We start from the raw sequence: 21,228 nt of genomic DNA, 5'->3' as shown, positions 1-21,228 counted from the left end.
ATGACCACACTTCCCATAAGGTAAAGCGACAATGATCATATTGTACTTCCGGGTCCAAGGTTGAAGTTGAAATTATGAGGTCATTGTGCCCTTTACAAACCAACACACGTGTGTAAGGTAGGCTGGTCTTTAGTTTTGTAAGTGCGGCCGTGAAGTAGGCTTGAAGCTGTCGGAATCAAGCTATAAACATGTTGAAATCAATTTCTCGCGCAGTTAGCATCGCTACACGACTTTCAAACAAGACCGCAACAGCGTCTGCCACACGTACAGTAGAACCGCTTGTCAGGTCTGTATTATGTGTGCCGAACTCGGCACCTATCCGGCCTTTCACTCGCTCTCTTTGGATGATGTGCAATAATGGAGCAGCGTCGGGAAGCAGAACAAGACTTTTTACATCCAAAGGGTTTCTTCCATCAACATCGTGTGGATGTGGAGGGCTTCATACAGAAGGTACTTTTAGTTGACAATTTCGTGATGGTGAGCTGAGCTAATGTCGCTTGCTAACCTAGTAAGCTAACTTGGCCTCACTCGCTAAGCTGTTAAAATTGTGAGATCTGTTGGTTCAAGTGATTAATGTGAACAAATAAACAGTGTAGCTCTTGCGTGGTGTCAACGTCTAGTTGATCGATAAATAGGCTAACTCTAGAACAATGTCCTGTGACTAACTGTACCACGGTTTACCTTTATGTCCTGTGATATGACCATTAATTTCGAGCAGCGTCAACCTCACTCTATCCTAATCTCAGTTGGTTTATACAGGTCAGGTTTCACAACACATAATATGCCATCAGCTGAATTTCAGTCTTGGCTAGATGCATGCATGGAGGCATTCTGTCAGTATGTAACATTAGCTGAAAGCTATAGGGCACATGCCTTAACAACATGTGACCTTGAGTCTGACGAATAATGAAGTACTCTTTCATTATCACTGACTACTCATCCATCTGAAGGTTCGGGCCTTGACTCTTATTCAGACCTTATGAGACTTTGAGACTTATCTTATGAGACTCTTATTCAGACCTTGTATTATTTTAGTAGTTATATCATGTAATACTGTTGTTTTGATGTGAGGTTAGTAGTATTCAAATTTCATTTGTACTAGTTAATTGCAGATTAAACTCTCTAGTCACACTCAGATGCGGCCTGAAGTAACCATCCATTTTTTGGTGTAGTTTCAGTATATTCATGCCCTTACTTCATGCACAATTATTGTTTCAGGGGACAAAGCCTTTGGAGAGTTTCTAAACGATGAAATTAAAGAGGAGAAGAAAATTCAGAAAAATAAGGCACTCCCCAAAATGTCTGGAGGATGGGATCTGGAATTAACTGGCACAGAGGCTAAACTTGTTAAATCCCTCTCAGGAGAAAAGTAAGTTACGGTATAGGAATTAACATGGTTAACCACTGTTTGAACCACTGGTTTGGTATGGCCATTGCAATTATGTATGTAGTTGCTCTCATCACTTCAGTCTGTCATGTTGTGGTCTTGTCTTTCAGAGTGACCATAACTTTCAATGTCAACAACAGCGTCCCTCCCAATATGGAGGAGGAACCAGAACAGGGCCAGAAACCTGCAGAGAATGAGGTAGTCAAATCTGACAGTCACTGTAATGATCTAGGCTCGGTTACACACACACACACACACACACACACACACACACACACACACACCAAAAAATTAGGTAGTCAAATCTGTAAATTACTGTAATAATCTAGGTTAGGTTACACACACACACACACACACACACACACACACACACACACACACACACACACACCAGAAATGGGTATGTGTGTGTGTATATAGTTTTTCGTTTTGTCTTGCTTTTTTAAATGTGTGTTTCTCTTTTGTACCAGCCGGAAATTGTATCATCACCCAACTTTGTTGTGGAGGTGACGAAACAGTCAGCAAGTCAATCCTTGGTGTTTGACTGCCACTTCCCTGAAGATGAGGTAAGTCTGCCTGTCTTAAAATGCATACTTCTTTATCCTGCCTTTGTCAATGCAACAACAGCTACATACGGTATGATACTGCTTCATCGTACAGTTGTTTGGACATACTGAACTGAGAAGTTATCCTCTATCTTCTTGAACAGGTTAGCCATGGTGAAGGGGAGGAGGAGAGCGATATTTTTGCCATTCGTGAAGTTAGCTTTCAGCCAACTGGGGAAACCGACTGGAAGGAAACCAGCTACACACTCAACACAGACTCCTTGGACTGGGTAAGGGTCTACATATATCACTGTTTCTGTTGGCCAACCAGATGTTCGATAAACATTCAAAGCAGTCATGTTGACCGGTTTTACAGTGTTACATAGAATGTTTTCATTTTCACAACAGTGACTGTGATTTAAATCCTGGATGTTGTGGGATAAAATCAGGGTCAGTTATAGTGAAAAAAGTATGTGCACATCCCAAGGTCAAGGTGCAGAACAAGGGCAAATCATAAAAAATGGAAAAAAGTTTGCACACTTGAAATCCTTCTTTATAGTTTTATTTTCTCTTTAGCACAGGATTACGTTTCGACCGTGTGGTCTTCTTCAGATAGACCGATGGAATCTGAAGAAGACCACACGGTCGAAACGTAATCCTGTGCTAAAGAGAAAATAAAACTATAAAGAAGGATTTCAAGTATGCAAACTTTTCCATAAAATCAGGGTCAGCCGATGGCCTGTCTGTCTGTCTGTCTGTCGGTCGACATTTGTTTTGCGCTCTAAAATATAGGCTAACACTAATAACTTAAATTGAGAAATGTCTCAATTAATGAAAACATTTGTTGAACACTTATGGTCTCATATATGCATTTTGTGTCTTCTTTGCTGCACTTAGGTAGCCTACTTAAAATAAAAAAATATGTATAAGCTATAGCCTATATTACATAAATGAAATGGGTAGTAAAAACTATCAATATTCAAAGTAGCAACGTTTGTATTCGCGTTTTTTCTCTTTATGAACAGAAACATTGCAACATTGCATTGCATCTAACCAATTAGATTTTAGGGCTTTGGAAGATGAGAATTTAAGCTGTTTTCTCAGAGGAAAAGGTTGTTTCAAAAGTTCTGTTCTGGCTTGGGTCGGCTGGAAATTTAATTGACACAATGGGCAGCTTGCATCTCACATACAGTATTCTACAGCAACAATCAACAACAACACTGTTGCATGCGCATGCGCCTGACTGCCAATTAATTAAAAATGCAAAAATCGTCACTGAGATACAGTAGGCTGCCTTGGCAACGCTTGCCTCATAAAGAAGGATAACTGCCATTAAAGTTAAAGTGCACTCATCAGCAGCTCCTAAACAATAGCCAAACGTTGTTCATACCTAAAGTTACTGACACAGGCTTTGATTTAACAGCATATCAAAATGCAGATAGAAGAGCAGATGTTATATTTACAACCCAAGTGAATTTGTTCTTCAAAGTAACGTCAAATATCACAGATATTTTTTTATGTGGTTTTACCAGCATGTTTATGCACAAAACATTCATACAGTGCCCTCCAAAAGTATTGGAACACATGCTTAAAGTTAAATACTGTATAAGAAAGACATTTTCACAAAGAAAATTGATGTCCTTAAAGGTTGAATATTTCCTAATTTTTTCATTTAAGGCATTAAGATCAATTTCCAAAAGATGATTTTATATTTAACTTTAAGCATGTGTTCCAATACTTATGGAGGGCACTGTATTTGAAGCTCCTATGAACATGTCTGTGCCAGCATATACACAATCAGGGGAAAAACAGTTGAATTGGTTTTTTTTATCTAAATGTAATGTTTTGAACTCTTCAGGCCCTGTATGACCATCTGATGGATTTCCTTGCTGACCGTGGAGTTGACAACACCTTTGCTGATGAGCTGATAGAACTCAGCACTGCCCTGGAGCACCAGGAGTACATCAAGTTCCTGGAGGATCTCAACGGATTTGTAAAATGCAACTGATGTGAAAAGCCCTGTTTAGGCTATCTGTGCGTTTCCCCAATGTAAAGCTACCATCCCTTAATAATTATTGTTGAAAAGAGGAATGAAGTCATAGTGTTATTTTTTATTACACTGAAGTTATTAAATTTGTGCCCTTGTTCTTGGAAGCATTCTTCTTGACAAGCCTCTTTCTCAGTTCACCTGTTAAGCACACATAAAGGTACATAGGGTATAGGTATAATCAGAATTCATCCCATTTTCAGAGACATGTCTGAGTGACTGAAGTGAATTGAAGTGGGATTCACATGAAATTGCTTGCCAGAAGACCTTTTTGGCAAGTACCAACCAGCCTGTTTGTGACCTGCGCTTAGATGGGCATGTACTTGGAGGCAAGTGGTTTGGTAAATGGTTAACTGGTTTATAACAATATGGAGTAAAAAATGGTTGATGTAGTTATACAGCCAACGTTAAGGGAATAGTTTTGTTTACAGGAAACAAGAAATCACTTTCCGTTCCACTATAAGATGGAAAAACAGTAATTTTATTCTTGCAAACACTTTAAGTCCATAATAATTGTTTTTAATTTATACAAGCAGAAATCTGCTTCCGGTTTTATCATGTCTTAAAGAATGGAATGAATTTCATGGCTGATAATTAATTGAATAAAATACTTGTCAAACAGGAAAATGACAATACCCTCAATTCTCTTGAATTAACAGTTAATTAGTTTGAATGTGTATGGACAAACATAATATGAGCTTTACATTATAATACTAATAGTTGTCTTACCTGCCGGAAGAGGGAAGTATAATCCTTGTTCCACACAACTGAAATCCAGTCCTTAATTTGATGTTTTTCTCAATTTGGCCACTAGGGAGAGAGTGTATCCATCTATTTACAGAGTTGTCTAAGCTATGGGACCGCTGTCAAACTTCCACTGAGGTGTGAGGAGCAGGATGACAAAATTTGGTTGCTTTCCAGGGCGAAAGAAAGATACAGTATGGCACTATCATTGAAAAGCTATGTTGTAGACACACAGGCCCCCTCTAAAAGAAGACTGCTCTTACAAAGCTTGAACTCCATTGGAACTTGCCTCTAGTCTATAACATGCCCAGTACTGTATCTGGAGCGTAGGGTATGCTACCTAATGGAAAGGATTGTTGGCTATGTAAACTAGTCAGGTTATACAGTTGGTAACGAAAACAGTCCACCAATTTTAGAAGAGGCCCAAATATCAGTCTATTATTATATTCAGCTGTTCCAACGACATATCAGCCACACAGATAGCCTAAAGTGATCCCTGGCAGTCAACAGAACATTGTTACTTGTGTTCACAGTCAGATTTTAACCATTTTTCTCACCAACATATTGTTCATTTATTCTGATCACCATGAGGCTCTGTGACATTGTTAACACAGGTCATCTGAACACCCAAAACATTATTTTCCTAACAATTTGGGTGTTTTATTTAACTTTAGAACACTTCACAGTCAAAAATGACTGGCCATTATGAATGGGTGAGACAATGGTCAGCGTATTAAACTGAATCCAGGCACATACTGTACTTATTTTTCAGATGGACTGTATCTGTGGTTCTGTACACACACACACACACATACACACACACACACACACACACACACACACACACACACACACATGCACACACTCACTCTGCGTCTTTGTCAGCCCCCAGTAGAACCTTCCCCCCTTCCACTTTCTGACTTGCATAAGCTCAGGTCAATGAGGCCTACGCCATTAATAGCGAATAGAGGTTCAACACTAGTAATATCCAATCGAACTTAAGTTGTAACAGGTCTATCACAACTTGAGATGATGTGTTACGATGGATTTATAACAAGTGATAATGCAGCTGTCATTTTTGAACTCAAAACTAATAGGCCTAAACATGAAACGATTACAACAGGAGGATTAAAATCTGACTATGGCCTGGATGTTTCAATCTATCATCGGAGAAAGGCTCCATGCAATAACATATCAGATCATTGGAGAACGTTTGACAGTGTCATTGGTGGCAGTACTCTATGTGGTCACATGAGGTCGTGTAGCCTTAAGGTCCCAGCTGATCAATTGCAACTTGCGCCGGACGATTGGATAGCCTAGCCTGCATAAGGACTTTTAACAGCTCAACAGGAGGAGTGAGTACTCTAGTCTCTCATCCCATGGTTGAAATGGCCAAAGTGGACAAAATGTCTCCGAAGTTTTCTGAGCACTCTAAGGAAAACCGGCTGCCCGATTCGGAATCGGATTCCGACCCCGAAGACGACCACTTGGCACATGTCGGAGTCGGACCGAACTTTGGGTCGGTTTTGCGGTCGCAGGTTATTCATAGCGGACACTTCATGGTGTCTTCTCCCCACAGTGATGCCACTCTGCGCAGACGGAAAAGTGGCGTGACCGACTTCGGCACTGTAAACAGGACTGGGTTTCAAACTTACAAATTTGGTCCATTCAATTCTGGGAGCCTTAGCATCGACCCAACGCTCACACGTTTGTTTGAATGCATGACACTGGCATACAGGTAATTCACTGGTCTCGTCTCAAACAGCCATATTGCAAAGCATTGCAAGTATTCTTTTCACCAATCTGTCACTTATGATGTCAAACCTGATAGACTTCAGCTGTGGTTGCCGAAATAGCATAACCAACAGAGGATTCCTTTTTACTGTCACTGATTTATCTTATAGCTTAGCCCAGTAGCCTACCTTGTGTAGCCTGCACAATGAATAATGTGTTCAAGGTTAACATTGTAAAAAAAAGAGAGGTATATTCCTACATTTCATACTGATTTATCTTTGAAAGTTGATGCTGTAATGCTGGCTGGCAAGTCCCTAATATCAGCATGGTTTTGCCTTAACATTTTCGAAGGGGGAAATAATACATAGGAAGTAATCTGGACTTTGGATAGAATTGGCACTGTAGCAGTCAGTGGAGGGTTACAATGTAACTGAGCCAGGATAAGAAAACACAGTTTCCAAAGGCCCCCTACCCTGTCTTAAGAGATTGCTCCATTTTGCAACAGATGACACTATTGTGTTTGTAGTGTCTCCCCTCTATCCTATTTATGTTGTGTAACAGACCTTGGTGTTGGTGTCTGTGACTGGTCTCAATTCCATTCGCTCCAGCTATTTTCCAGGTTAAGTTGTATCATGCACTCTACAAGATAAGTGCACTGTGAACTGGGCTTGCCCAGGACAGTATTTTAATACGGGTAGTTCATTTATATTTATTGACTGACAGGAATGGCTGTAATATAAAAACGAACTGTAGGCCTATCTCATGGTACCTAGTGAATCTGATAGCCTTGTTTTTGAGTTAACGAGTCTGACATTTTCCATATGCACTAAGCTTGGTATTTCTGCAAAGACTGAACTGACTTTACAGCAACCTGTACAAAAAGTTCATGTTTTTGTTTATGATGCCTCAGTTGTCCAGACAAAGGTACATGTAGCTGAGCTGACACATATAGAAATGATATAGAAATAATACATAGCCTATTAAATCATGCAGTGTGTTTGTAATAGGTTTACGCAAATATCTATAAATGCATTCATTAAAGTAATCAATTCATGCATAAAGACATTTTGCTTACATTCATTAGAGGTTAGCGTGCAAAAGATTTTCATCATTCTGACTGACCCATCGGATGATGAGTAATCAAGCCCACCCAGGTCAACGAAGCGAGGGCTTCCTTTATTTAATCTACCTTGTAATGTGCTGCCTTTGCTCCTTTGGATGAAAACAGAAGTGTTTTTGTCCCTTGTTTTTGCCATTTCGGCGTATAACCCCTGGAAAATGATTCACTTGGCCTCTTAGCAACCCAGGGAAGACATGTCTGTTTGCCTCATGTTTGTTCATCATTTGACACAGTAAAAGCATGGTTAGCAGCAGCGACATGGAAGTGTGGGCTTTTAGTACCCTGATTAATGGAGAGTGGAGACCCAATCATTTAAGTTAGCAGGACGTGACAAAGTGACTCATTCCATGCCATAGTCGGTCCGAAAGGCTGTTTGACCTAGACATGCTATGGGAGATAGTAAAGAGGGCAGACAATGATATGGTATCACTAATACTGTAGGTGTCTTGTTTTCTCACCTCCACAAGGCATTCATCTGCTGTGCATTTTGCTGCACCACCTGGAGCTTTAAAAGACCTAATAATGGTGAAGCTAAACTTTGGGATTGAGATGTTTTCCCTCCTCACTGTTTCGCTGATTAACCCTGGCCACCGCTGGAACTTATACAGTATAAATTTGAACTTTGCCCCATTTGGTAATCGCCAAGATATTTATTATGCAATTGTCTGTTCTTGTTTGCCTCAGTGGAAAGATTGTTTCCCCGAAATGGAAGTCTTTCAAAGGTCTTCGGATGCTGTGGTGGGACAAGATCCGCCTGAACAACGGCATATGGAGGGCCTGGTTTATCCAGTGTGAGTGTGGACCTAGTGACATGCTTCCTACACTGGGGGGGGGGGGGGGGGCACACTGTAGCCTTGCCTGATAACCAACAAATAAAGCTTTGTCTCACAGAGACCGATAAGACGCACTACACGCTCTCCATAAAAACACAGTTGCAAGTGAATATGATTGTTGTAATGATTGTGAAATGTCAAAAATGAAAAAAAAAAAAATGAACTGGGCAGCAACATGGAATTGTGAAGTATGGACTAACATGTCACATTAATCCTGCGTTCTGTCCAGTTGTTTGTCTTTTCATTTGTAGTGTTGTAGTTGAGTATACTGCAAGACCACTTTTCTTAAGAGTTGATAAGAGAAGGAAGTGAAGAATCAGGAAAGGCATCAAGTCATGTTTTTCATTTTGTTGATATTTTAGATGTTGAGAAAAGGAAGAACCCAGTGTGTGGTTTTGTTACTCCACTGGAAGGACTAGAGGCTGACGCCCATCGCAAACCTGAGGTGAGCTCTGCCACTGAGGTCAGCACTGTCACTACGCCACTGAAAACAAAATGACACAACTACAGTGGTACCTGTGACCCACATCACAGACACTCCTGTAGGTCAAGCACTTTCCAGTAGAAGCCATAGACATGACCCGTGACTGAAAGACAAACTACATGCTAACGAGCCAAACATATATAAATTGACCAATTATTATTTTTGCTTGGACAAAAAGACAAAGGTTAATAGGCACTCTGACCTACATTACAGGACCAATGAATGATGTACAGTATGTTGTCTGTTTTCACTGACAACTGATCCATCTGTCTTTGTGTTTGAAGGCAATTGTTTTGGAGGGAAACTACTGGAAACGTAGGATTGAGGTGGTCATCAAGGAGTACCACAAGTGGAGGATCTATTACAAGAAGAGGGTGAGCTAATCGATGTGTTTGACACAGTTGACCATTTACAGTGTGACATGTTTGGTTTTGATTTCTGATAAATGTCTTCAAAGCACATGCTTTAATGATTTAGATTAGATCAGATCAGATTAGATTCAACTTTACTGTCATTGTGCTGAGTATAAACTCACAGCCAGTGAAATGCAGTTAGCATCGAGCCAGGAGTGCAAAAGAACACAGTCATTTAAAATGAATAACTACTGTATGAAAAGAAAGTGCAGTTATATAGACTTAGAGTGCTACAGCATGCCTTGTGTTTTATTATTAACAGCCTAGATATGGTTGGATATGTACAGTTGGGTTGTGTGTACAATACAGTAAAGTCCCACTGAGCAAAAACTGGTCCAAAATATGTCCAGAAGACGTGGTCGCCGAACTCCAGAAGACGTCTTCAGACTAGCCAGAATGAACGTTTTTAAGACGTATTTCCTGGACGTTGAATAGATGTGTTGTTCTGGGTGTGATATAGGCGTCGCTTGAAGACGTCTGAAAGACTTAATTAGACATCCAGAAGACGTCCTCAGAGTAACCAGAATGGCAGAACGTCTATTTGCAACTAATTTTGGCGGTCCATAGACGTCCCGAATGGGGTCAGGCTGGACTATTGTCCCAATGTCATTTATTAACTGATTCTGGCTGTCAAATAGACGTCCAGATTATGACCTCGCAGAATGATTATTTGCAACTAATGTTGGTTGTCTATAGACGTCCTGAACCGGGTCAGGCTGGACTATTGTCCCAGTGTCATTTATCAACTCATTTTGACTGTAAAATAGACGTCCAGATCACAGCCTGGACAGACCACTGTTTTTTGGACGTCCATAGACGTTGCTTGCTCAGTGGGGTGTGTACAGTATGTAAGCTACAATGCTGTATATGCAGTGTGTGACACTCTATATGTAATATAAATAGACAGTGTGAGAGGTTCAGTCTATGCATGATCACAGTGTCACTAGAGGTCAGAATGGAAGGTTTTATGAGCAGCGTAAACACAGAATCAGAGCAATGGGAAAGGTTCAGTCTGTGAAGAAAAATATGAGTGCAGTGCAAATAGGAGTAGGAATGGAAGCACTGGGGAAGCGCATCCATGGAGTGCCAAATTAAAGCTGAGATGTCGATGTCAGCAGGGTCACAGCTTCACTGAAGAAGCTCTTCCTGAACCTGCTGGTGTGGGAGTGGAGGCTCTTGTCGCGTCTGCCATATGGGAGGAGAGTTCAGAGGTCGTGGTTTGGGGTGGGACGTGTCTTTGATGATGCTTTTTGCCCTGCCCATGCTACTTTTTCGGTGAATTACTTAAATGGTGGGAAAGAGGGTGCCGATAATCCGTTGGGCAGTTTTCACCACTCGCCGGAGAGCTTTTTGGTCCAGTCTAGAGAACTAGACTGAGATGCAGTTGGTGAGAATGCTCTCAATGATAGACTACAGCAGTAAAGGTCCACAGAAATCCTGGAACCCAGGTGAACTTTCTTAAGACTCCACAGAAAATCGAGGTGCTGGTGTGCCTTCTTGATGAGGGTGGAGGAGAGAGATATGGACCAAGTGAGATCATCGGAGATGTGAACACCCAGGAAGTTGAAGCTTGATACACACTCCATAACATCCCTGTTGATGTTGGTGGGGATGTCTACATGTGTGTACAACATACACCACAAGGCCACCCTGTCGGCCATTTCATCATCTCCTCTGATGAAGCTACCACCATGGTATGATTTGCAGACTTGATTGTCGAGTTGGAGTCATTGACAGGAAGAAAGTCACGGGTGAGTAGGGGGTATAGAAGAGGGCTCAGTATGCAGCATTATGGCAGGCTGATGTTCTGGACGAGAGCGGTGGAGAAGAGGTTGTCAAAATTACCAGACTGTGTGGTCTGTTAGTCAGGAGGTCCAAAGTCCAGCTGCAGAGTGATGTGCTGATACCAAGCTGGCTGAGCTTTGAGATCAGCTTGGAGGGGATAACGGTATTGAATGCTAAGCAGAAGTCGATGAACAGCATTCTGACAGTCCAGATGTATCCAGATGGGTCCAGAAGGCAATGTGGAAGGCAGTAGAGATGGCGTCCTCTATTGGCCTGTTGGTGTGTTCAGAGAGGGGCATTTTTTACGATATGTGAGTTTAAAATACATATGTCAAGAGAAATAGAAGTGAACTGGCTGACAGGATTTCAGATGTGAGAGACCCAGTCTTTACAAGTATTTTGCAATGATGAAGAAGTGAGTGGAATAGGGCAGAAGTCAGTAAGGTAAAGCAGTGGAGTTAACTTTGATACATACTCTATACAATTTTCAACTCAAAAATATTATGGCATCTTAGATTCATTTAGTCTAATTCTTTTTCTATTGCAGCTACAGAAAAACAAAGATGGGCTTCTGCCAATGCTTCCGAAGGTAAGACATCCCCAGTGTAAACAACAGCACCCGTTGTCGCATGCCGCAACAGTTCAACAGCATTCAGCATGGCCATCGCAGGCGGTGACCCGGTGTGCCCCAGTTTTCCTCTCAGGACCTGATTTGAGGTCAGAGGTCAGAGGTCAATGCCTCTATCAGGTGTCTGCGTGTCTCCTCCACGGACCCCCACTCGTCCATCTAGCCCCGTGTGGGTTTAGCGGATTCAGCAGCCTGTCCCGACCGCTTAAATCACCCCCGCGTCCGGATTAAAGCGCCCGGCCGCGCTGCAGCCACAGTGTCCCCGTGCAGTGGCGTGTTTGCTTTTTGTAGGTTAGGAGTTCAGTTCATGTTTGCTGTGGTCTCCTTGGGTTGTCTATTAATAGAATTCGCTCAGACTTTGCTTTTTTGTGCTCGCACGGTAGCGGTGTTTTTTTTTTACAAATTCTAAACATTTTTTGCGTCACAAGGCCCACTACGTTGGAGCAGATGACTCATGTTACCCCCCCCCCCCCCCCCCCCCCCACTGACAGCAGAGCCTCCTCCCAGCGCTGCCTCGGCTTAATGTCGTTTTAATCAAATCTGACCCACTTCTGCCTTACCTGCATTGTGCGTCCAGCATACAATTTTCTCTGTATTCCTGTGTGAATGTTAATGACTTTCAAGCAGATTTGTGTGTGTGTGTGTGTGTGTGTGTGATTGTGTGTGTGTGTGTGTGTGTGCTCCATAATGCTTGTGTGAGAGAGTGTTCCGGGGGGAACTCTTTATGGAATGACGTATGTGCAGACTGCCAGTCACACTGGCTCTCCACATGTGCGTCCGTCTCCCATTCAGTCTGAATGAGAATCCCCTTCTGGACCCCTGAGGTCCAGCATGTGTCCTGCAGTGTCCAGACTCAGTGCAGAATACGGTAGCCTCTCCTGGCACCATGACCTCAGCAAGGGTTATCTGGTCAGGGAGTTCAGTGTGCATACTGTATTATCGCTGACCCACTGTGCAAGCACAATATAGGTGACTATACACAATGACGGAACTACATATAATTATTTCACTCTGAAATACTGTATGTATCCAGTCAAATCATCCTGATTATGTTGTTAGCTGAAGGAGCGGTAATGAACTGTAATTACCCTAATGTGGCCTTGGCTCACCCACTTTCACCCGCAGCTCTGAGAAGAGGGCGACCAAGGTGGAAAGACGTCCATCCAAATAAGAGCACATAATAATGGCATCACGGCAACCTCCGGTGCTTGCCACCCCATTTGATTTGAACTCCATTCTGACTCTGAGACAATGCGTGAAAATGAGGTCTTCATTTTGCACCAGCAGTTAAAAAAATCCTTAAAAAATGTTTTCCGCTAAAGTCTAATCTGTGCTGCATTAGCTATTGTTATTATGAGATTGGATAGAATTCACTATTCACTATATTCACACAAGTCATAAGGCTAGTGTGCTTTTGTTTTGGCACAAATATAGAGAAATGACTTGAGGAAGTTATAATGTTATATTGTTATATTGTTATATTGTTATATTGACATGAAGAAGTTATATTGTGGTAATTCAGCTGTAGAAGTACGGTGAACCCAGACAAATCGGTATGCAAATGTATATTTACGCTGTAGGTTGGTCTGGATTTAGTTTAGTGAAACTGAAGTAACATACTGTAAGGAACTTTTGTCTTGTTAACTGGGAATGTACAGTTTGGTATACTGAAAACCTATTATTGGGCCTCATTCATAAGAAATTCCTTAAATCTGTTCTTGTGGAGTATCCTAAAAAAAAAATCATGTTAATGGTGTGTTCTTAAGATGCAGAATAGTTGCACTTTTGTTCTCATAATGATGAATCCCACTGATGACATGAACTGTAAGTGAGTGCCAGTGGCTACTAAACACAGGACCACCCCACTCGAGGGCATGAGACTGCAAGGCCATGAGCAAAACAGTTTGGAGAGAAATCCCAAATCTAAAGGAGCTGGTCAAAAGGGGTTGCTCTTAAATATATCTTTGTAGGTCTTAATAGATAGCACTCATTTAACACTGTTTCTGCTAGTGTTTTTTTGAAATATTTGGGTCGCACGGATTGCAGTTCTTTCACTCAGCAGTACAGATATATCACAGCATAAGCTTAATTGATAATAATGGTGAAGTTCACCTTGTGATAGATTGACGGACATAATATAACACATGACAGCATCACACATAGCTGAAGATCAGCGCATACTACATTTGTGTTCTTGGGTTTGCATATCAGACACACTGTAGTTAATGCAAAATTAATGTTAGTTGAGCGTGATTTGTACCGTGGGTGCGTAGATTTGCTGTTTCAGTGGCGCTATGTCTTTGTCTGCCTGATGGGGGCGGTAAAGGCTTCCTGTCTGTCCGCACGTGAGGGAGTGCTGAACCAGGTCAGGGACAAAAGGCTCCACTTTCATTGAAATGGAGAATCAGAAAATGCAGAAGAAAATGAAATGAAAGTATAATGGGATGAGGGGTTCCAGCAGTTCACATGTTTCTGTTAAACTGAATCATTAAGCCCATACACACTGACACACTTGCATTATGCACAGAAACACACACACACACACACACATGCACACATACGCACACACTCACACACACGTTTACAACTGCGGCAACCACCCATTAAGTTTTTTTCCCCCTCTGAGAAACCCAAAGTATAATTTCCTTCCTTTTGACAAAGCGAGCAGCTCGAGAGAAAGAAAAGGACTTCCGCCCAGATCTGGGCATCCCTATATATGTGGGCCCTGCTCTGGGAATCACTCCTCATGATTAGTTGGTAAGGATGAGACACGGCCACCTCACAAGTCGGAGATAAAAGTATTTTTTTTACAGAATTGTGAGTATGTGTCTTGTTCAAACTCCTCTCAGGTGTGTGTGTGGAGGGATTTAATTATTTTCTCGTGCTGTTGAATTAATGCCTGCTATTTTATATACCTGTGTATCTAAAGGATCAATGTGCTATTGCTTTGAGGATTTGCATGCGATAGATGCCTCCTACAGTGTGTTTGCATTCTTAGGATATGCTTTAGGTTATCTTGGTATGGATTTGATGGTTTTGCAACTCAAACTCAGTCTCTGTTGGATGTGCACCTGTGTTGGTCAAGCCCGTCCCTAGTGAGTATCTGAGCCAGGGCCCTCGTGTGGATGGCTGTTAGAATTGGACCCATTTTCGCTGTTCACTTTCTCTATTGTTGTCTCTGGATCATTGATCGCTGAGCAGTTGTTTGCAGCAAGTATGCTAAACTTTCTTGACTTTTATTGTGTTATTACCATAATTTCCCCACAATTACCCCTTGGCTTATACATTGATTTTGCTTTCTGTTAGCTTGTTTCTGTTAGCTTGCTTAAAACACTATCCTGCGCCTTATACACAATGTGGCTACAGTAATACACAGGAAATGACTGTAAACCATAATTATGGTACTGTATCTTGTACACTTATATGTATGTAAGTGATGATGGGCTGTATTAAGCTCTATCAAGCTGGGGTGTGCTGCTGTCATTTGAGGAACTGAAAGAATGTCCCAATTGTTTAGTCTACTCCCTCATCCATTCTTGAGTGGTCATCCCTTTTGAGCATCCTTCCCTCGCTGTTTCCTCAAGGGACCGATTGGCCGAGCGGGTCTGGAGAAATGGTCCAATCAGATGTACCAGGAGCCTGACCCGCTGGAGGAGCTGGAATGCTTCCTGTCGGACATCTCGGACACGCTGTTCACCATGACGCAGAAGCCCAGCTCCTGGGAAGACGAGCGCCACAGTGGTGAGTGTGTGGGACCCCTCGGCGCTGCCCCGGGGGCCTCTTGCTCTGGGCGGCCTGACTGGACGGAACTGGACAGGACAGCCATGATGTAGCACGCTAGCTATTGCACACTCCAGTTAAGTTCAGTGTCTTTATAGACTCCTTCAGCTGTATATAAACAGACATGTTGGTTTCCGCAGGCATTTGTGGTGACACAGAAAACAACTTTCCGCTAATGGTAACTTGGGGACAAAAAAAGTGTTAAAGTCATTTTGTAGAGCGTTAAAGTCTAGTTCATTTTCATTTCAAATTATTTGCTTTAGTTTTGAACGTTTCAACCGGCAATCCTGTAGGAAAAGATTGAAAGGGTCTACAGTATATGCTCCGTCATATCTCTTTTTCTGCTATCTTAGGCCCTTGGCCACTCTTTGGGTTCACTGTGAGTAGTGGTGGGCTTAAGTCTTCTGATATCAGGCGAGAGCATTAGAGAGTCTGCTTGTCGTGATCTGATAAAGTTGAATGGGTTAAGTGTAATCCACATCTTTCTATTTTTTGTGTCATCTGAGGGACACATCATGACAAATAAGGAACTTGATGAATGAATACTTGAAGGGACATACACACACACACACACACACACATAGAGACACTCAGTCTCTCCACGCCCTAACACACACAAGCACTACGCCACAAATTTAGCTGATTTAGGCAAATACGAAGCTGTAACAGAGACTACTGGACACACACACACACACACACAGACACACACACACACACACACACACACAGAGATATAACACTGTGATTTTTGCCATGTCCCTTGCATTCTCCTTAGCCTACACCAGTAATGCAGACATGATCCAGCCAGGACTCACACCTCTGCATCCCAGCCTGGACGACTTCATGGATATTCCAGGTAGGTCCACCCAGCACTGACGATGTTAGACTGCAACATAATTGATCTCAGCAACATGTGAATCTCAGTTTTAAATAGCAATTCATGCTCATCATAAATCATTGCAACTTTCTAAAGGTCAGTTGGTGTGAATATAGACCAGTGGTTCTCAAACTATTTCTTTCATTCCCCACTTTGATCAAGGGGGCTTTCTTGAGCCCCACCTGTCCATCATTGCTCTAAGAAAGTAGTAGGTCAAGCTCAAAATTGTCAAATGTATTGACATAACGTCAGTTGCTTAATATACATCAGTGACAAATAACATTTGGCTACATAGACTAATGTCATTTGTGCTGTCGTATGTGTGCCATTAGTTGTCTCTTTCACAATTAACTATGCAACCCAACATTTCAAGCTGAATAATTGCGGCTCAACACAGTGTCCTCTGATCAGTCAGTGTCTGTCTTTAAAAAGGTTTGGACAAAGAATCATTGTGAAATCAAAATTGAGTAAGACAGTCTTCCTTTTGAATCATAGTAACCTAGTCTCCATATGAGTTATCGTAGAGACATTTTGTTGACTTACTCGTAGTGCTCTCTATACCATGTATTTCTGAAGACTAAGACTATGATATTGTGTGTTTTTTGCTGTAGTTATCCTAACATTTATGGCAGATGACAAAGCATCTCCGTAGTGGTGATTTCAGAGCAAACACATTTCTGGAATGAATTAAAAGTGAAGGCATATTAGGCTGTACACTGTGTGTGTGTGTGGGTGTGTGTGTGTGTGTGTGTGTGTGTGTGTGTGTGTGTGTGTGTGTGTGTGTGTGTGTGTGTGTGTGTGTGTGTGTGTGTGTGTGTGTGTGTGTGTGTGTGTGTACTGTGTTGCGGGTGAGTCAGAGGTCGGTTAGTGGGTTGGGTGGTGTGTGGTGTAAAAGTGGAAGTGTGGAGGTGGATGGGGATGTGGTGAAGTGCTGCATGTGCCTCCACATCTAGGGAGGGAGACCCACACACACACACACACACACACACACACACACACACACACAAACTCACACAGAGGGAAACCCTGGAGGATCACCGCAGGGTCACTGCCATTCACTCTCACTGAGGTTGCAAAATCACTCAGAGTTACTGACTCAGACTACTGAGTCATCGCAAGTCATTGGGTCTGCCTGCCCTGTATGTCTTCTGATATGTATCCAATGTAAATATAGTACTTAGTCTCTGAAGGTATAGACCGCATTCTGCTGCCACAGTGATTCTTGATTGGTGAGTTATAAAACTGTTATTAAAAGTCACCCTAAGGTGAAACACAGGTTGTTCCAGCACTGGGTCAAATACCCCCCTCCACCACCTCCCCCCAACATTCTAGATCATTTTTATACATCAGATTGTTATGTAGCATGCATAGTCATATTATACATCATTTAGAAGTTTGGACTCTTGGGAATCAATGCATGACAATCTTTGTCAGGTAAAATATGTATAGTGCTTTACATTGTCAGATTAAGCATGCTATGTCTTGATTAAATATAATCAAATATTTAATTTAATTTATTTAATGCCCTCCTTCGCTTTTGGAGCTATAGTAGCCAGTCAGTATTCTGAATAAGCAGAGTTTGACTTACGTAAGGTTTATAAATATATGAATAACTTCCTGAAAGTTTAAGTAAGTATATATACTCTAGGCTAGTGCGACTGACAGTGTGCTTATCAGATTCCTCACATGATCACACACACACAAAAAATCAAAGGACCATCAAAGGTGATGCCAAAACTAGTCACCCATAACAACATAGCCTACCTCAAAGCAAGCAAATTGCTCCATAGTGCATACTGGCTTTAAGTTGAAAGTTAGTGGAACTGCTGAACAGGGGGAACGTGTTCCTCTTTTTCGCTTTCTCCTCCTCTACCTCTTCAACAAAAAATGAACCTTTTTAGTTCTTTTTCAACTTTGTTGGGAAGAAGCAAAATTGTATACATTGATTGAGGTCCATTGTTTCTTATTGAAGTTTATGCAATGAATGCCCCCTACTTTTAACCTCATCTCCCTTTAAAGGGACTTAGTGCTGTAGGCTATCAGTTGTGCTCTTTGTGAAGGGAATATGTGAGTTGTATTGGCAGAATGATGCAACATGAGTACTGAATTCTCTCTGCATTTTCTTGCCTCTTCACAGCTTTAAGCAGTAAAATCAAACGCCTTTCCGAGATGTGAGAGAACATGAAGAAAATGCAAAATTGAGTTACTGTTGTCATTTGTGTAGTTTTGTAGTTTGTTAGGATGCTAGGGATCGCTCTACTTCACTGTTGCTGGTTAGAGGAAGTGGATGAAAGTGAGCTTTAGTCTTTCTGCTCCGTCTCCCACCACAGACATCTTCACTAGCTACCGGGGCCAGGCGCTGGACCAGGCCAGCTATGCTGACTGCGGCTATTTTGAGAGCTCCGCTGGCGGGCCGTTCCCCAGCTCCGGCACCCCCGCCGTGAGCACCTCCCTGCTGCACGCAGGCTCCACTCAGCTGTCCCAGGTGAGATACAGCAGCACTGCACAGCACAGTAGCACGCGCCAGGTGAGATACAGCAGCACTGCACAGCACAGTAGCACACGCCAGGCCAGTCAGAGTGGCTGTTTCACATATGGTGTGGAAATTGTTTTTTTTTTGTTGCTTTTTATGCCTTTATTGATTGGACAGTGTAGAGAGACAGGAAGTGAATGGGAGAGAGAGTAGGGATGGGATCCGGAAAGGACCATGGGGCGGGAATCGAACCCGGGTCGCCGGTGTATGGTGCAGGTGCCCCAGCCAGTTGCGCCACAGCTGGGGCCAACGGTGTGGAGATACCATTTTGGAAAGGCAACTATTTTGTTTACTATTTTTGAATGCATCTGTAGAGGTGGTCAAATAGCCAAATGTAAGGGTTGTTACTTGTCAGGTAGATGTTCAGCTTGATATACTGTATATATTTTAGCATCTGGGTTCCATTTCTCAACACATTTGTCAAAGTCAAGTTGTTTTAAGTTTGCTTGGACTCAAGCAGTTTGCTTTTCAGCTTGTGGCTTTCATCGGGCACTGGCCTGAAGCACAGGTGACAAATTTCCTACAGGACAAATAAAGTATAACTGAACTCAACCTTACAGTATATAAATATTTACAAGAAAGATACATCAGGTGTATTTTTATTTTCATTTAATTTATTTCTGTTTCATATAGATACATTTATTTTGCAATCATTATCATTATCATTATTGGAAACACATTATTTGATTTCCCCTGTGATCTGTGTGCGTTCTCCTCCAGCCCAGTCTTTCAGCTGATCGACTGTCCACACCTTCATCATCTAATGCCATTCCGGGCTCCCACTACCACAGACAGCCTCTGACCCCGGACATGACCTTTGACCCAGCTGCTCTGGGCTGCGACCCCAAGTTCAAAGGTCACACAGACTACGGCCCCCAGAGTGAGTGTGGCGCCACCAGCCTCGTCCCCTCTTATGTTTACGTCACTCCTGCCGTCACCATGGCGTCCTCCTCCGTCGCCGAAGTGCCCAGCATCATCGGCCACGAGAGCCCCTACCTCTACCCAGGGCCCTGCCACAGATACAGCAGCGGCGATGGCAGTGGCAGTGGTGGTGGTGATGCCGTGGCCACCTCCACCGTCATCACCCACACCGGCTCCACCATCAGCCTGCCCGGTCAGGACCCCCACGTCCACGACTGCCCCGGCGTCGACGGCAGCAGCGGCGGCTATCTCCCCGCGGCCTGCGCCCTCCAGGGCTACCCGCCGACCCACGCCCCCTCGCAGCCCACCCTGCCCTGCCCCAGCCTGTCCCACTACTTCTCGGTGCCCCAGCAGCCCTCGGGGCCCGCCAACCGGGGCAAGCACAAGCGCAAGTCGGAGGGCACCGCCCGCGGAGCAGGCACTGGCGCTGCCATTCTGAGTCCGCCGCAGCAGACCAGCTGCCTGGCCAAGCTGCTGTCTGCGAGCACTCAAGAGCGTGAGTGGACTTCCCTGGTTTGAGGTTTTCTGTTCATATTGAATTGGCTCTGTGCATGACATGCACACACTTTTAATAACCAATGTGTTGGAAACAACACAAACTGTGTTGTCGTTATGTGGACACAGAGATGTGTTCAAAACAACACAAGTTGTGTTATTTTCAGCACATATTGTGTAACGAATAACAAAAGCAATGTGTTGGAAACAACACAAACTGTGATGTCGCTATCTGGACTCAGACATGTGTTGTTTTCAACACATTCATTTTAAGAGTGTACATAAACATAATGAATATATAAATAAATAAATAAACTGGCCTTGTCTTCTATAGTTTCAGTCTTGGTTTAAACGTTATCCCGTGTTGGATAATAGGGAATGTAAGGCGAGAAAAATAATGAAAAATAATCCTGCTTTATTCCTTTTCTAGGGAAGCCTGCAATGTCATTTGATGCAACGGTCCACGGCTCAAAAGGCCCCAGGGCCCAGTCTCCTATTTCACTGCCTGTAAGGGTAATGGAACTTTTCAACATTTTCAACTTTTCTTAGGAGGAAAACATCTAGTTATATTCATATTTCTGTGACTTTCTGTGTCTCCATTTGTTTTGTATTTTGAGCAGGCTAGCAGCAGTATGGCGGCTGGTCGAGGAGCTCCACAGATGCAGATGGGCGGCCACTGGCCCTCCTCCGGGTCACCTCTCTCCCACTGCCACCAGGGGGCGCAGGCCGGCGCCTCCCAGGGATCCGCCGTGTCCGCTCTCCTCTCCCAGGGGCCTGGGCTCCTCATCCCCAAGACAGAGAAGCTCTCGCCCGTTAAGATCTGTGTCACAGAAGGCAGAGGTATAACAGGTACAGCACAAGCCGTATTGGTACTGGCACAGTACTGGTTTGAATGTCTTATA

The 21,228-nt window shown here is 43.0% G+C and overlaps 2 protein-coding genes across 4 annotated transcripts in view; both read left to right on the top strand.

Annotated features, from left to right (window-relative positions):
• The first annotated feature begins 77 nt into the window (after positions 1 to 77).
• Positions 78 to 4,086, top strand: c1qbp (complement component 1, q subcomponent binding protein). The gene is made up of 6 exons (XM_062536245.1): positions 78 to 450; positions 1,219 to 1,369; positions 1,498 to 1,585; positions 1,858 to 1,953; positions 2,097 to 2,222; positions 3,791 to 4,086. The coding sequence occupies exons 1-6, from the start codon at positions 189 to 191 to the stop codon at positions 3,938 to 3,940; spliced, it is 873 nt and encodes a 290-aa protein (XP_062392229.1). The 5' UTR covers positions 78 to 188; the 3' UTR covers positions 3,941 to 4,086.
• Positions 4,087 to 6,024: 1,938 nt separating this feature from the next.
• The window catches only part of LOC134080036 (carbohydrate-responsive element-binding protein), a 19,479-nt gene continuing 4,275 nt past the window's right edge, over positions 6,025 to 21,228 (top strand). Inside the window, exons 1-11 of one of the 3 annotated variants that reach the window (XM_062536244.1) lie at positions 6,025 to 6,461; positions 8,262 to 8,368; positions 8,773 to 8,855; positions 9,179 to 9,268; positions 11,640 to 11,681; positions 15,305 to 15,461; positions 16,276 to 16,356; positions 18,708 to 18,862; positions 19,631 to 20,327; positions 20,757 to 20,839; positions 20,947 to 21,166. In XM_062536244.1, the coding sequence (XP_062392228.1) occupies positions 6,103 to 6,461; positions 8,262 to 8,368; positions 8,773 to 8,855; positions 9,179 to 9,268; positions 11,640 to 11,681; positions 15,305 to 15,461; positions 16,276 to 16,356; positions 18,708 to 18,862; positions 19,631 to 20,327; positions 20,757 to 20,839; positions 20,947 to 21,166 (2,074 nt within the window). In that variant the 5' untranslated portion in view covers positions 6,025 to 6,102. Of the gene's footprint in view, positions 6,462 to 8,261; positions 8,369 to 8,772; positions 8,856 to 9,178; positions 9,269 to 11,639; positions 11,682 to 15,304; positions 15,462 to 16,275; positions 16,357 to 18,707; positions 18,863 to 19,630; positions 20,328 to 20,756; positions 20,840 to 20,946; positions 21,176 to 21,228 lie in introns of all 3 variants that reach the window. The other 2 variants (XM_062536241.1, XM_062536242.1) reach the window with 2 other exon arrangements.

This window comes from Sardina pilchardus, chromosome 5, assembly GCF_963854185.1.
Source record: "Sardina pilchardus chromosome 5, fSarPil1.1, whole genome shotgun sequence".
Lineage (NCBI taxonomy): Eukaryota > Metazoa > Chordata > Actinopteri > Clupeiformes > Clupeidae > Sardina > Sardina pilchardus.
The sequence above is the reverse complement of the archived record's forward strand: the minus strand, read 5'-3'. Positions and strand labels throughout refer to the sequence as shown.

Excerpts from the sequence above, each read along its gene's own strand:
- c1qbp (XM_062536245.1), top strand. The coding sequence starts at position 189 with ATGTTGAAATCAATTTCTCGCGCAGTTAGCATCGCTACACGACTTTCA. Across the intron at positions 1,370-1,497 it reads AAATCCCTCTCAGGAGAAAA|AGTGACCATAACTTTCAATG; the intron begins GTAAGTTACGGT and ends CTTGTCTTTCAG. Across the intron at positions 1,586-1,857 it reads AGAAACCTGCAGAGAATGAG|CCGGAAATTGTATCATCACC; the intron begins GTAGTCAAATCT and ends CTTTTGTACCAG.